General features: G+C 47.4%; 1 protein-coding gene across 6 annotated transcripts in view; it reads right to left on the reverse strand.

Annotated features, from left to right (window-relative positions):
* LOC106575518 (phospholipid-transporting ATPase IH) overlaps window positions 1-16,711 on the reverse strand; it is a 71,354-nt gene that overhangs the window by 24,858 nt on the left and 29,785 nt on the right. For all 6 annotated transcript variants that reach the window (XM_045699010.1, XM_045699008.1, XM_045699009.1 and 3 more), the window contains exons 2-12: window positions 7,335-7,457; window positions 7,149-7,238; window positions 6,855-7,043; window positions 5,836-5,964; window positions 5,407-5,510; window positions 5,242-5,292; window positions 5,055-5,119; window positions 4,164-4,245; window positions 1,629-1,779; window positions 865-1,062; window positions 617-790 (exon numbers count right to left, since the gene is read on the reverse strand). In XM_045699010.1, the coding sequence (XP_045554966.1) occupies window positions 617-790; window positions 865-1,062; window positions 1,629-1,779; window positions 4,164-4,245; window positions 5,055-5,119; window positions 5,242-5,292; window positions 5,407-5,510; window positions 5,836-5,964; window positions 6,855-7,043; window positions 7,149-7,238; window positions 7,335-7,457 (1,356 nt within the window). The remainder of the gene's footprint in view (window positions 1-616; window positions 791-864; window positions 1,063-1,628; window positions 1,780-4,163; window positions 4,246-5,054; window positions 5,120-5,241; window positions 5,293-5,406; window positions 5,511-5,835; window positions 5,965-6,854; window positions 7,044-7,148; window positions 7,239-7,334; window positions 7,458-16,711) is intronic.

The raw sequence follows: 16,711 nt of genomic DNA on the forward strand, positions 1-16,711 counted from the left end.
AAAAGCTGTTAGTATCCAGCTGGTCTTCATAGGGTTACGGTTCACCCAGGACATCCAGGTAAAAGCTGTTAGTATCCAGCTGGTCTTCATAGGGTTAGGGTTCACCCAGGACATCCAGGTAAAAGCTGTTAGTATCCAGCTGGTCTTCATAGGGTTAGGGTTCACCCAAGACATCCAGGTAAAAGCTGTTAGTATCCAGCTGGTCTTCATAGGGTTAGGGTTCACCAAGGACATCCAGGTACAAGCTGTTAGTATCCAGCTGGTCTTCATAGGGTTAGGGTTCACCCAAGACATCCAGGTAAAAGCTGTTAGTATCCAGCTGGTCTTCATAAGGTTAGGGTTCACCCAGGACATCCAGGTACAAGCTGTTAGTATCCAGCTGGTCTTCATAGGGTTAGGGTTCACCCAGGACATCCAGGTAAAAGCTGTTAGTATCCAGCTGGTCTTCATAGGGTTAGGGTTAACCCAAGACATCCAGGAAAAGGTGTTAGTATCCAGCTGGTCTTCATTGGGGAATGAAACAATATCTGACCCTGTATCAGTGGTTAGGGTGGGGTAACTTGTCCTGTACATAGTCGTACAGTACATCAAGTGACAGTGAGGCTCTCTGTCTCACCTTGCCCCCTGGTCCAGGTGAGGAGTCGATCATGTCCATGCTGGTTGCCCCTGGCATGACCTGTCCATTACAGATGGCATCAGGGACGTAAACATAGCCGTCCACACAGCACTCTATAAACTCCATGTTGTTCTCTGTCAGGGTGCCTGTCTTGTCTGTAAACACGTACTCCACCTGAAAACACAAACATTCAGGTAAGAGTGGTGAGTGTGTGTGGTGTGTGTGTGTGTACTGTGTGTATAGCCTACCTGTCCCAGTTCTTCATTGAGGTCAGATGTGTTAACCTGAGCCCTCTCTCCCAGCTCCTCGTCAAACATCTCATCATCCCACATGATGAAGTAGGACCCCAGGAACTTCTGCATCTCCACGGTAACGTACATGGACACGGGGATGATGTAATTAAACAACACCATGAAGGCCAGGAAGTCTGTGAACGCCCGGATCAACTGGAGAGAGAGAGAGGAGGGACGGAGGGAGGGAGGTATGAGGGGGGACAGTCAGAGGTGACAGGGAGAGAGAGAGGGAGGGAGGGAGGTATGAGGAGGGACAGTCAGAGGTGACAGGGAGAGAGAGAGGAGGGAGGTATGAGGAGGGACAGTCAGAGGTGACAGGGAGAGAGAGAGGGAGGGAGGGAGGTATGAGGGGGGACAGTCAGAGGTGACAGGGAGAGAGAGAGGGAGGGAGGGAGGTATGAGGAGGGACAGTCAGAGGTGACAGGGAGAGAGAGAGGAGGGAGGTATGAGGAGGGACAGTCAGAGGTGACAGGGAGAGAGAGAGGAGGGAGGGAGGTATGAGGAGGGACAGTCAGAGGTGACAGGGAGAGAGAGAGGAGGGAGGGAGGTATGAGGAGGGACAGTCAGAGGTGACAGGGAGAGAGAGAGAGGAGGGAGGTATGAGGAGGGAGAGGGGGAGGAGAGACAGTCAGAGGTGACAGGGAGAGAGAGAAAGGGAAAGTGAGAGGTGAAAAAAACATCAGCTATTGCATAAAAATGATTGTAGTTTTATAACCTACTATATGGCGTTGCCTCTCTGTGTCAGTCTTCTGGTTGTAGAAGGGCTCGTCTTTGTCCGGGTCTGCCTGCCACATATACTTCAGCACTGTGTTGATCAGAGCCTTGCTGATCAGGATGCACAGGTACACTATCAGATACGCATTCATTGACCTGGAGGGGGAGACAGAGAGGAGGGGGAGACAGAGAGGAGGGGGAGACAGAGAGGAGGGGGTGACAGAGAGGAGGGGGGAGACAGAGAGGAGGGGTGACAGAGAGGAGGGGAGACAGAGAGGAGGGGGAGACAGAGAGGAGGGGGAGACAGAGAGGAGGGGGAGACAGAGAGGAGGGGTAGACAGAGAGGAGGGGTGACAGAGAGGAGGGGAGACAGAGAGGAGGGGGAGACAGAGAGGAGGGGGAGACAGAGAGGAGGGGTGACAGAGAGGAGGGGAGACAGAGAGGAGGGGGAGACAGAGAGGAGGGGGAGACAGAGAGGAGGGGGAGACAGAGAGGAGGGGAGACAGAGAGGAGGGGTGACAGAGAGGAGGGGTGACAGAGAGGAGGGGGAGACAGAGAGGAGGGGGAGACAGAGAGGAGGGGGAGACAGAGAGGAGGGGGTGACAGAGAGGAGGGGTGACAGAGAGGAGGGGGAGACAGAGAGGAGGGGTGACAGAGAGGAGGGGAGACAGAGAGGAGGGGGAGACAGAGAGGAGGGGGAGACAGAGAGGAGGGGGAGACAGAGAGGAGGGGGAGACAGAGAGGAGGGGGAGACAGAGAGGAGGGGGAGACAGAGAGGAGGGGAGACAGATGCAGAGGAAATGACATAAGAACGCCTTCAGGAAGGGTGGACGGTCTGAATGGGTCTTTATGGGGAAACGGATATGATGCAACTACAGTGAGGGAAAAAAGTATTTGATCCCCTGCTGATTTTGTACGTTTGCCCACTGACAAAGAAATGATCAGTCTATAATTTTAATGGTATGTTTATTTGAACAGTGAAACACAGAATAACAACAAAATAATCTGGAAAAACGCATGTCAAAGATGTTATAAAATGATTTGCATTTTAATGAGGGAAATAAGTATTTGACCCCTCTGCAAAACATGACTTAGTACTTGGTGGCAAAACCCTTGTTGGCAATCACAGAGGTCAGACGTTTCTTGTAGTTGGCCACCAGGTTTGCACACATCTCAGGAGGGATTTTGTCCCACTCCTCTTTGCAGATCTTCTCCAAGTCTTTAAGGTTTCGAGGCTGACGTTTGGCAACTCGAACCTTCAGCTCCCTCCACAGATTTTCTATGGGATTAAGGTCTGGAGACTGGCTAGGCCACTCCAGGACCTTAATGTGCTTCTTCTTGAGCCACTCCTTTGTTGCCATGGCCGTGTGTTTTGGGTCATTGTCATGCTGGAATACCCATCCACGACCCATTTTCAATGCCCTGGCTGAGGGAAGGAGGTTCTCACCCAAGATTTGATGGTACATGGCCCCGTCCATCGGCCCTTTGATGCGGTGAAGTTGTCCTGTCCCCTTAGCAGAAAAACACCCCCAAAGCATAATGTTTCCACCTCCATGTTTGACGGTGGGGATGGTATTCTTGGGGTCATAGGCAGCATTCCTCCTCCTCCAAACACGGCGAGTTGAGTTGATGCCAAAGAGCTCAATTTTGGTCTCATCTGACCACAACACTTTCACCCAGTTGTCCTCTGAATCATTCAGATGTTCATTGGCAAACTTCAGACGGGCATTTATATGTGCTTTCTTGAGCAGGGGGACCTTGCGGGCGCTGCAGGATTTCAGTCCTTCACGGCGTAGTGCGTTACCAATTGTTTTCTTTGTGACTATGGTCCCAGCTGCCTTGAGATCATTGACAAGATCCACCCGTGTAGTTCTGGGCAGATTCCTCACCGTTCTCATGATCATTGCAACTCCACGAGGTGAGATCTTGCATGGAGCCCCAGGCCGAGGGAGATTGACAGTTCTTTTGTGTTGTCACCTTCGCCCCAAACTGCTTGGCGATGGTTTTGTAGCCCATTCCAGCCTTGTGTAGGTCTACAATCTTGTCCCTGACATCCTTGGAGAGCTCTTTGGTCTTGGCCATGGTGGAGAGTTTGGAATCTGATTGATTGATGGCTTCTGTGGACAGGTGTCTTTTATACAGGTAACAAACTGAGATTAGGAGCACTCCCTTTAAGAGTGTGCTCCTAATCTCAGCTCGTTACCTGCATAAAAGACACCTGGGAGCCAGAAATCTTTCTGATTGAGAGGGGGTCAAATACTTATTTCCCTCATTAAAATGCAAATCAATTTATAACATTTTTGACATGTGTTTTTCTGGATTTTTTTGTTGTTATTCTGTCTCACGCTGTTCAAATAAACCTACCATTAAAATTATAGACTGATCATTTCTTTGTCAGTGGGCAAACGTACAAAATCAGCAGGGGATCAAATACTTTTTTCCCTCACTGTAGATGGCAATCAACATTAAGTGAACCTGTCTGGAAACATGGTAAACATGCATCATAAAGTGGAAAACACAACCATGTTGGTGGGCCTTACTTCTCCACTGCAGAGCGTTTCTGGGACTTGGACTGGTAGTTGAGCGCCATCTTGGTCTCCATACCAGTGTAGATGGCAACAGCTAGGAGACACAAACCAGAGGGTCAACTTGAGAAGACATTTCACATCTGTGAAGATAAAGGAAAGAGACTAGGAAAGAGAACGACTTTGGAATATTGAGATGCAGCCCTGATGACAATAATATCAGTCAGATCTGACAAGTCAAATCTCTGTCAGTACAAAATAATAGCATGGTGTCCTACAATTATCTGTGAAATCAACTCCCATCACACTCATTTGATTTCATAATAAGACTTGGCTTGCAGTCATGTCGTCTCATTCCTGCTTGACAGTTTGTAATATTCTCACTCATACAGGTCTGTACAGGCCTCAGCAGCTGGTCTCATTATACAACCCACAGTGTGAACACAGGAACTTAATGATTTGGAGTGGAACCTCTAAACATTCCAAACCCATTATATGAATGAAAACTAGGAATCTATTTTAGATTCTATAACTGATGTCATTACAAGGTCATCCAGTGTGGTGTCTTTACATTCTATTAGTGATGTCATTACAAGGTCATCCAGTGTGGTGTCTTTACATTCTATTAGTGATGTCATTACAAGGTCACCCAGTGTGGTGTCTTTACATTCTATTTGTGATGTCATTACAAGGTCACCCAGAGTGGTGTCTTTAGATTCTATTAGTGATGTCATTACAAGGTCATCCAGTGTGGTGTCTTTACATTCTATTAGTGATGTCATTACAAGGTCATCCAGTGTGGTGTCTTTACATTCTATTAGTGATGTCATTACAAGGTCGCCCAGTGTGGTGTCTTTAGATTCTATTAGTGATGTCATTACAAGGTCACCCAGTATTGTGTCTTACCATATATGTGCTGTGTGTTTTTCAGTGTCGCCCCTCTGAGAAGTAGGTTCTCAGATCCCAAAGGCCTGAAGCAAACACAGAATACACATCTCTGTTAGAATAAACTTTTTTTATTTTCTTTTTTTTGTGCAAACACATGAGCAATGACTTCCTGAATTTGGAGTCAATTTCCTAGGTATGGATTTACCTCGCGATGGGCTCGTTTCTGTCTGAATAAATATTGATTCGGCCCACGAATCTGTCCAAGGAGAGAGGGAATGCAGGTGTGAGTTGGTGTGTTTTGCGTTGTTTTTCTCTATACAACCAGTACTGATTGTCTGGATGCAGTGTTGTGTGCAGTGTTGTCACTCACTTGTAGAGGTCTGGTTGTGGTTGTTCACATTCAATAGAAGCCTGTAGAGTATCGAAATCCTCCTCTGTGTTGAAGGCCTTAGTGTCCTGCACAGCATAGTAGGTCTTTGTGGAGGGATAGAGGGATGGAGAGAGTCACAGCGAGATCAGGAACACAGTGAGCCAAGATGCATCTCACACTACTCCTCTAATGAAAGAGAATACAGTACAAACTCTCTCTCTCTCTCCATTTCGCGCCATCTCTCTATATCCCTCACATACACACTCACCCCTCTCTCTCACTCACTCTTTCCCCTCTGTCCCCTGTCTCCAATGCTCTCTCTTTCACTCTTCTGTTCTCCCTCAACTCTATCCCATTCTTTCTTTATCTCAGCCTGAGCCTCCTCTCCCATCTCCCTCCTCCACTCTCTCAGTCAGAGTGTAGTGTTACCTTGTGACTGGACTCCCCGTCCAGACTGGCTGTAGTGACAAAACAGGTCCCGTCCTCCCTACTGGTGGAGAGAAGGATGAGGTCACAGGGGAACGTCTCATCTTCCTTGATCAGCACCACATCACCCACCTGGGAGAGAGGGAGGGAAGGAAGGAAGGTATGAAGGAAGGGTGAATGGGTGGGTTGGAAGGTAGAGCGTGAGAGAGATGTCTTTAGCTCAATAGGATAACACAGTCTTGAGTTGTCTAAAGCAGTGGTTTCCAAACTGTGGGTCGGACCCACTTGTGGGTCACTGGGGGTCCAGGTTGGTTGCAGGATGACATTTGATGTGCATTACAAAATATTTTACTTAGAAAATTGGAAATGTAAACAACTAAAACCAAATAGAAAGTGTGTAGAAAAGATAATGTCTTCCCTGTGGCTCAGTTGGTAGAGCATGGTGTGTGCAATGCCAGGGTTATGGATTCGATTCCCACGGGGGGCCAGTACAACAAAACATATTTTTTTTTAAATGCATGAAATGAAATGTATGCATTCACTACTGTAAGTCGCTCTGGATAAGAGTGTCTGCTAAATGACTAAAATGTAAATGTAAAATAATGGACCAATATATATTTTTTGTAATAGTCTAGAATCTTCAACAAAATAAAACTAGACAATGAGGCCCCCATAGATTGTGTTACAATGTTTTGAGCATAAGAACACAACATTAGCCATGTTAAGATATGCAGGAAATGTGCTTAAAAACTGCACAATCTTCTCTCAGTTCCATGACAAAATGTGTAGAATTGCAGGAAATTAGCTTTAAAATTTAAAAATGTTCTCTCCGCTGCCAAAATGATATTTTGTACTTATTCTTTGGTCTGTTTATGTTTTTTTCTCTGCTCAACCCTTATGGTGGGTTGCGACTCAAAATATACATTAATTTGTGGGTCATGAAGCAAGAAAGTTTGCCAACCCCTGATCCAAAGAACCCAGGTTTGATCCCTGGTCAGTTTCAGTTGTAGGATGATACGTACCCTCAGCTTACGACTCTGTTTCCTGATCACCTTCCCATGCTGCACCTCGTGCACAGGACACTGGTTAATAGCATTGTCTGCTTTGTGCCTGAGCCAGTCCTCATAGCCCTGTTTGATGGCCGTGACAGTGATGACAAAGAAGAGAGGTAGTCCACTGGTGATGGGACTGGTGGGAGTGTCAATTATCAACTGAAGAGGGCGAGAGAGAAAGAGAGAATGATCTATTGTCATCTGAAACTTCTGCGTTTGCCAGATTTATATTTCTTGCCAACAAAGCCTTAAATTGAATCTGACCTGGACAAGAAATATGATGAGGAAGTAGAAATTGGCAATTCTTCTAAACTGCTCAAACAAATTCTTCGGAACAAAATTCCAGAAGGTGTACTGTGGAAAGGGAAGCAACAGCAAATGGTTATAACATGGTTGTAACATGGTTATAACGTGGTTGTAATGTGGTTGTAGCATGGTTGTGGTTCTCACCTTGGAGGAGATGATGCGGTTGTCGGGGTACCTCTGGGGAATGTAGGCCTCCGCTCCCGGTGGGGGCTCCTTGTTTCCGATGTACACCGTCCTGGTGTCCACCCAGTTCTCCTCTCCAGCACACTGCACAGAGGTCAAAGACGTCAAAGGTCAATGCCAGGTCAGCACACAGGTCAGGTCAGATCATGACAGGACAAATCAGGGCAGGACAGGACAGGAGAAGACACAGGGGCAACAAATGTAGCCTCATTGCCTGGCTGGGGGCCTGACTGGCTGGTTGTCAGCAGTCGTTTCCTGCTCCAGCCAACATGTCTTTGTCTCACCAAACCTGGTTAGTGTTGTAGAATGCAGAGACAGTCTGGCAGACACAATAGCATTACAATCGCAAACAGTACAAAGGACTGTGTTGAGTGTAATAAACAGGCGACCTAACAAACACAACAGACCTCCAGTAACAGTGAGTAAGTGCTCTGAGTCATGTAACCGGGTGGGGAATGATAAATGAGTGTCGGCTATAAGCCTTCCACCTTACAATAACTCTCCCATTCAACACACGCCTATATACAAACACACACCGCAACACCATAGGGAGGTCAACTCACTGATTTCACACCTATCTGGAATAGTCAAATAGAATAGAATCTGATCAAACAGAATCAAATATAAAAAGAGGGAAATCAAATATAATATAATATCATCTTAAAGTAATTTCCTTACTCGCTGAGCCTTCTGTAACTAAACGGGTTGCGTCCAGTAGAGTGCTACATGTGTTCCCATGTCTGTTTATCACCAGTGAGCTAGCTCAAGAAGCTGGACAAGCCCAGACAGAGAGACACTGAGGGGATTTGATTAATCCCCCGGGCATGCCCCAAGTGAACTGGGTTAGCATTGACTGCATTCCATTTAGAAACGGGCTGCCTCCCGGGTGTGAGCCGGGCGCCCCGTTCTGGGCGTTCTAACGCTAACTTTCTAGCCTGTACGTTTACTGCCAATCAGAGCGTTTATATAATGCTATACTTTCCTTAGAATACCTCCTTTGTCTGAATATAGTGTATATCCTGACTTCCATAAATATTGGTCATGTCCTTTGTTTGGTTAACATGTTATACTTTGTATGTCTCCTTAGTTCTGACACTTTGTCTTGTATGTGAATGTGTTGTATCTACGTCCTCTTTGTATTCCCTCCAGACCAAAACCTTACCTACCAGCCTTTCAAGCCATTCCATATGGCCATCCTCCATATGGCCATCCTACCCCTCCATATGGCCATCCTCCATATGGCCATCCTACCCCTCCATATGGCCATCCTCCATATGGCCATCCTACCCCTCCATATGGCCATCCTCCATATGGCCATCCTACCCCTCCATATGGCCATCCCCCATATGGCCATCCTACCCCTCCATATGGCCATCCTACATATGGCCATCCTACCCCTCCATATGGCCATCCTCCATATGGCCATCCTACCCCTCCATATGGCCATCCTCCATATGGCCATCCTCCATATGGCCATCCTACCCCTCCATATGGCCATCCCCCATATGGCCATCCTACCCCTCCATATGGCCATCCTCCATATGGCCATCCTACCCCTCCATATGGCCATCCTCCATATGGCCATCCTACCCCTCCATATGGCCATCCTCCATATGGCCATCCTACCCCTCCATATGGCCATCCTACCCCTCCATATGGCCATCCTCCATATGGCCATCCTACCCCTCCATATGGCCATCCCCCATATGGCCATCCTACCCCTCCATATGGCCATCCTACATATGGCCATCCTACCCCTCCATATGGCCATCCTCCATATGGCCATCCTACCCCTCCATATGGCCATCCTCCATATGGCCATCCTCCATATGGCCATCCTACCCCTCCATATGGCCATCCTCCATATGGCCATCCTACCCCTCCATATGGCCATCCCCCATATGGCCATCCTACCCCTCCATATGGCCATCCTACATATGGCCATCCTACCCCTCCATATGGCCATCCTACATATGGCCATCCTACCCCTCCATATGGCCATCCTACATATGGCCATCCTACCCCCATGTGCTCCTGTGTCCGTTTGTGGTGCCTTTTTTAATTAGTTTAATACCCTGAACTGGAAACCTTGTCTTCAACCATCATTCCTGGATTCTTACAAATGCACCATAGTGGCAATATCACTCCTCAACCTAGCCTATGATACAGTTCAACCTAGCCTAAGATACAGTTCAACCTAGCCTAAGATACAGTTCGACCTAGCCTAAGATACAGTTCAACCTAGCCTAAGATACAGTTCAACCTAGCCTAAGATACAGTTCAACCTAGCCTAAGATACAGTTCAACCTAGCCTAAGATACAGTTCAACCTAGCCTAAGATACAGTTCGACCTAGCCTAAGATACAGTCAACCTAGCCTAAGATACAGTTCCACCTAGCCTAAGATACAGTCCGACCTAGCCTAAGATACAGTCCGACCTAGCCTAAGATACAGTTCGACCTAGCCTAAGATACAGTTCGACCTAGCCTAAGATACAGTTCGACCTAGCCTAAGATACAGTTCGACCTAGCCTAAGATACAGTCCGACCTAGCCTAAGATACAGTTCCACCTAGTCTAAGATACAGTCCGACCTAGCCTAAGATACAGTCCGACCTAGCCTAAGATACAGTTCAACCTAGCCTAAGATACAGTTCGACCTAGCCTAAGATACAGTTCGACCTAGCCTAAGATACAGTTCGACCTAGCCTAAGATACAGTTCGACCTAGCCTAAGATACAGTTCGACCTAGCCTAAGATACAGTTCGACCTAGCCTAAGATACAGTTCGACCTAGCCTAAGATACAGTCCGACCTAGCCTAAGATACAGTCCGACCTAGCCTAAGATACAGTCCGACCTAGCCTAAGATACAGTCCGACCTAGCCTAAGATACAGTCCGACCTAGCCTAAGATACAGTTCGACCTAGCCTAAGATACAGTTCGACCTAGCCTAAGATACAGTTCGACCTAGCCTAAGATACAGTTCGACCTAGCCTAAGATACAGTCCCACCTAGCCTAAGATACAGTCCCACCTAGCCTAAGATACAGTTCCACCTAGCCTAAGATACAGTCCCACCTAGCCTAAGATACAGTTCCACCTAGCCTAAGATACAGTCCGACCTAGCCTAAGATACAGTCCGACCTGGCCTAAGATACAGTTCGACCTGGCCTAAGATACAGTTCCACCTAGCCTAAGATACAGTTCCACCTAGCCTAAGATACAGTTCCACCTAGCCTAAGATACAGTTCCACCTAGCCTAAGATACAGTTCGACCTAGCCTAAGATACAGTTCGACCTAGCCTAAGATACAGTTCGACCTAGACTAAGATACAGTCCGACCTAGCCTAAGATACAGTCCGACCTAGCCTAAGATACAGTCCCACCTAGCCTAAGATACAGTCCCACCTAGCCTAAGATACAGTCCCACCTAGCCTAAGATACAGTTCAACCTAGCCTAAGATACAGTTCAACCTAGCCTAAGATACAGTTCCACCTAGCCTAAGATACAGTTCAACCTAGCCTAAGATACAGTTCCACCTAGCCTAAGATACAGTTCCACCTAGCCTAAGATACAGTTCAACCTAGCCTAAGATACAGTTCAACCTAGCCTAAGATACAGTTCAACCTAGCCTAAGATACAGTTCAACCTAGACTAAGATACAGTTCGACCTAGCCTAAGATACAGTTCCACCTAGCCTAAGATACAGTTCCACCTAGCCTAAGATACAGTTCCACCTAGCCTAAGATACAGTTCAACCTAGCCTAAGATACAGTTCCACCTAGCCTAAGATACAGTTCCACCTAGCCTAAGATACAGTTCAACCTAGCCTAAGATACAGTTCAACCTAGCCTAAGATACAGTTCAACCTAGCCTAAGATACAGTTCCACCTGGTTCTTTCTATAGACACACTCACTGGAGCCAGACAGAGGCTGAACGGTTGCTGCTCTGCATACCTAATCAATCAAACCTCAGCTATTAAAAAGGTCAGAGTGGCCAGTGTGGTTTTTCAGTATGACCTGTAAGACAAGCAAATGTGTTCAGCCATCCAGGCTCTGGCAAGCTGTGGTTCATAAGAGGCCAGTGTGAGGTGATGAGTGTGGTTTCCTAGTACGGCCGGTGAAACTGCGCTCTGAATGCCCCTACCGCACCACGGGTCCACCCATCCATCCCATTAGACAGGGATTACAATGAGCCAGCATGTGTAGCATTAGCATCTTTAGCTAGCGGTTATGTAAGTGGGGCGAGTACAGGCTAACATCCCTTTAGATATTATTTTTACCCACAGAGGGCACTGTGGTATATCGGCCAAGCAGATTAAACATCCGTTAGCTCTTGTTAATTAATTAGTCCTTTGTAGTTCAGTTGGCAGAGCATCGCGTTTGTAACACCAGGATGGTGGGTTTGATTCCCGGGACCACCCATGCATAGAAATGTCTGCACGCATTACTGGAAGTCGCTTTGGATAAAAGTGTCTGCTAAATGGCACAGGGACAATCAGGCTCACAGTGTCATCATACTGTATCGTTGTTGCATCATAATGTACTGTAACAAAACGTTAACCTTTTTACTTATCTTGTCCTGGGTAGTGTAGCTCTCTTATAAAACGTTCAGTCCTAGTGCCCTACATGATTTCATTCATAGAACCAGATTTTAATTCAATAAAAGTTTCCTTTTTTGGAGAAAATAGGAATCAATCGGAAGTCAACACATTAGCTTGTATTTAGCTAGGGTCTAACGCGCTAGCAGCATACCAGAGATTCTGTATTAAAGTGAATGAATCACTTTTCTCGTCCCTGAATAAATTCTCCTGTTACCTTGGTTGGCACCTGAGCACAAGCCTGTGTCTCACAGAGGAATGGAGCCTAAAGACTGAACAAAGAACACACACACACACACACACACACACACACACACACACACACACACACACACACACACACACACACACACACACACACACACACACACACACACACACACACACACACACACACACACACACACACACACACACCTGAGAGCCTACGAGTCATCAGATAAGATCCTTCTCTTTTTCATTCTCTCTCTACTCTTTCTCTCTCCCTTGCTCTCTCTCTCGCCTCTCCCCCTCTCTCTCTGTAATAAAGTGGCTAGTAGTCCCATGCTGTAGGCTCTATAACAGCTGGTGAGGGGCCATGTGTCCACTGAGCCTCTCTAAGCAGACCTCCCACTCTGCTCTACACCATAGTATTACTATACTACAGCTGTCTCCATACCATAGTATTAATATACTACAGCTGTCTCCATACCATAGTATTACTATACTACAGCTGTCAACAATGCTCTCTTTACTAGAGTGGCTTATTGCCTCTGCGTCAGTTTGTTGCTGTTGGCAACTCATTGTGATTGGTTTGTTGTTTGATATGAGTTAGTATCTTCTCCTGAGTAAAGATAGCATGGATGTTATAACAACATTCACAGGATGAATAGTGACCTCCCCTTGCCCAGACAAACAGACATTACACACACACACACACACACACACACACACACCTCCTGTCCGGGGAATAGGATTGTTTTTCCCTATCAACGTGCCCTAGTTTCCAGCCATGTCTTGCGTGGTTAAGTCACTGAGCACTCCTAGTCGCTTAGGTTTCCAGCCGTGTCTCGCGGGGTTAAGTCACTGAGCACTCCTAGTTTCCAGCCGTGTGTCACGGGGTTAAGTCACTGAGCACTCCTAGTCTCTTAGGTTTCCAGCCGTGTCTCGCGGGGTTAAGTCACTGAGCACTCCTAGTTTCCAGCCGTGTGTCGCGGGGTTTAGTCACTGAGCACTCCTATTAGGTTTCCAGCCGTGTCTCGCGGGGTTAAGTCACTGAGCACTCCTAGTTTCCAGCCGTGTCTCGCGGGGTTAAGTCACTGAGCACTCCTAGTTTCCAGCCGTGTGTCGCGGGGTTAAGTCACTGAGCACTCCTAGTCTCTTAGGTTTCCAGCCGTGTCTCGCGGGGTTAAGTCACTGAGCACTCCTAGTTTCCAGCCGTGTCTCGCGGGGTTTAGTCACTGAGCACTCCTAGTTTCCAGCCGTGTCTCGCGGGGTTAAGTCACTGAGCACTCCTAGTTTCCAGCCGTGTCTCGCGGGGTTAAGTCACTGAGCACTCCTAGTTTCCAGCCTTGTCTCGCGGGTTTAAGTCACTGAGCACTCCTAGTTTCCAGCCGTGCCTCGCGGGTTTAAGTCACTGAGCACTCCTAGTTTCCAGCCGTGTGTCGCGGGGTTAAGTCACTGAGCACTCCTAGCGGTTTCCAGCCGTGTCTCGCGGGGTTAAGTCACTGAGCACTCCTAGTTTCCAGCCTTGTCTCGCGGGTTTAAGTCACTGAGCACTCCTAGTTTCCAGCCGTGTCTCGCGGGGTTAAGTCACTGAGCACTCCTAGTTTCCAGCCGTGTCTCGCGGGGTTAAGTCACTGAGCACTCCTAGTTTCCAGCCGTGTCTCGCGGGGTTAAGTCACTGAGCACTCCTAGTTTCCAGCCGTGTCTCGCGGGTTTAAGTCACTGAGCACTCCTAGTTTCCAGCCGTGTGTCGCGGGGTTAAGTCACTGAGCACTCCTAGTCCTTAGGTTTCCAGCCGTGTCTCGCGGGGTTAAGTCACTGAGCACTCCTAGTTTCCAGCCGTGTCTCGCGGGGTTAAGTCACTGAGCACTCCTAGTTTCCAGCCGTGTCTCGCGGGGTTAAGTCACTGAGCACTCCTAGTTTCCAGCTGTGTCTCGTGGGGTTAAGTCACTGAGCACTCCTAGTTTCCAGCTGTGTATCGCAGGATTAAGTCACTGAGCACTCCTAGTTTCCAGCCGTGCCTCATGGGGTTAAGTCACTGAGCACTCCTAGTCTCCAGCCGTGTCTCGCGGGGTTTAGTCACTGAGCACTCCTAGTTTCCAGCTGTGTATCGCAGGATTAAGTCACTGAGCACTCCTAGTTTCCAGCCGTGCCTCATGGGGTTAAGTCACGGTGCACTCCTAGTCTCTTAGGTTTCCAGCCGTGTCTCGTGGGGTTAAGTCACTGAGCACTCCTAGTCTCATAGACTGCTCTGGTCACCCCCACTAGTACTCAGATATTTTGAGCTCACCTGTCCTATACACACACACCTCAGACAGGACAGGAGGAGACTCCACCTCTGGATCATTGAGCCTAAGGGAGGTTTGAATTGGTCTTATCTGACCTGAAACAGCCCATCCAAGGGTGCATCTCAGTAGTCTATTGCGACACCCTCTTCTAGTCTCCTTACTCTTTGACTGGTGATTCTGGGGGTGCATCTCAATAGTCTATAGGGACACCCTCTTCTAGTCTCCTTACTCTTTGACTGGTGATTCTGGGGGTGCATCTCAATAGTCTATAGGGACACCCTCTTCTAGTCTCCTTACCCTTTGACTGGTGATTCTGGGGGTGCATCTCAATAGTCTATAGGGACACCCTCTTCTAGTCTCCTTACCCTTTGACTGGTGATTCTGGGGGTGCATCTCAATAGTCTATAGTGGCAAAGTCTTCTAGTATCCTCATTATGCTGGTTCACCAATCAAAGGGTTACGAGTGGAGAAGAGGATATCACTATAGACTATTGAGATGCAGCCGCAGCTGGCCTGCTTCAGTGATCTGAGCAGCAGAAGAGATGAGAGAAGACAGAGCATGAGGAAGAGAGAGGAGAGAGGAGCAGCCTTCTGTTCTGTGTGTATCAGCAGCAGACTGGGTACAGCTGGGACCTCCTCTCCCCAGATAAGAGCTGGTCCACTCTCTCTCATGGTCAGCCCACACTTGCTTTCTCTTTCCTTTTCACAATCCCTGCATTTATCTTGCTCACTCAGCTCACTCTCAGACATACACCACTCCCTCTCTCAGATGAGTCACGAGACAAAGAGCGGGTGTTAGAGGGAGAGAGAGAGTGTTTATTGTTCAGGAGCAGAGGAGGCAGCTTCTACCATGAACACTGCATTGTCCTCTGCCTGACAGAGTAAAGGGAGTCACCCTCAAGCAGAGAAACAACGGGTACAGACTGCAGCCATTGAGTCATCCACACAACTACAACCAAATTAACCTATTGACTTTATGGATGATAAAGATATATTCTATTCTAGAAAACAACCCTCTTCCAAAACAGATTTTATCCCGGGCTTTAAAATATATCCTCTAAGAAATAGCACATCAAAGACACAAACTCATGTTCCTGTTAGAACGTGAGGCGGGGCAACGTTAATGAGGGTACAAGCCCACGCATAAATACTGCACATCCTCCCTGCCTGACGAGAACCAGTAAACACCGACGTAACATGACAGGATAGGTGAAAATAAGAGTTCCTCTACATTGTTTTCACCCATCCAGTAAGGTGTGGGATCTGTGATTAGACTACTAAGTGGGGGAGAAGGGAAGAGTGCCTTAAGTATTGGTACAGGACCACTATCTCTTGTACATGGCGTATCATCATGGCATGTCTGCTGATAGTACACAGTCTGTTCTCACGGAGGAGAGGAGAGCACATATAGATAGACTGGTTAGCTTGACAACACTCTCGTCTCGCCCACTCCTCTCCTCTCTATCTACCTCCTGCACTCTTCTCCCACACATCTCTCTCCATCTACCTCCTGCCCTCTTCTCGCCCACTCCTCTCCTCTCTATCTACCTCCTGCCCTCTTCTCGCCCACTCCTCTCCATCTACCTCCTGACCTCTTCTCCCACACATCTCTCTCTCCATCTGCCTCCTGACCTCGTCTCCCACACATCTCTCTCTCACCCCATCTGCTTCCCCCCAGCTGGCACTTTTGGTTGCTTGGAAGTTGTGGGAACAAAGCCATAAGTTTCCTGACGGCTAAAACAGATTTTATTTTTTACCGTTCTAGGAACGGAAGTGAAAATTTTGCCTCTTCTGGGAACATACATTTTTAGGTTACAGGGAGGTTCTGAGAACGTTTATCTATGGTTCCCTGAAAGTTTTCCTGGGATGTTTTATTAACGATCTGAGAACGGAAATTCTAGGTTATTTTAAGGCAATTAAATACCGTTCTAAAAACATGTTTCAATAAGACTTTTAATAACACTGCTAGCTTAGTTTAATGGTTTTGAACTCCCAGCATAGACAGGACACATGGAAATTCATGTGCTTAGGCATTAATCATGCAAACACACGCATTTTTTATTGTGGCATGGCGTTAGTGAGATTCAAACCTATGATCTTTTGCTTTCTATCCATGGAATTAGTTCACTGCGCCACCAGGATGCAGCTAGCATGCCATGTGTTTTTTTACTCATATAAAGCTGTTCATTTTAGACTATTCAAACCTTATTTCAAAGGAAACACGCAATCATTAAAATCACTTAAGA

The sequence above is a fragment of the Salmo salar genome, chromosome ssa17 (genome assembly GCF_905237065.1).
Source record: "Salmo salar chromosome ssa17, Ssal_v3.1, whole genome shotgun sequence".
NCBI classification, from domain to species: Eukaryota; Metazoa; Chordata; class Actinopteri; order Salmoniformes; family Salmonidae; genus Salmo; species Salmo salar.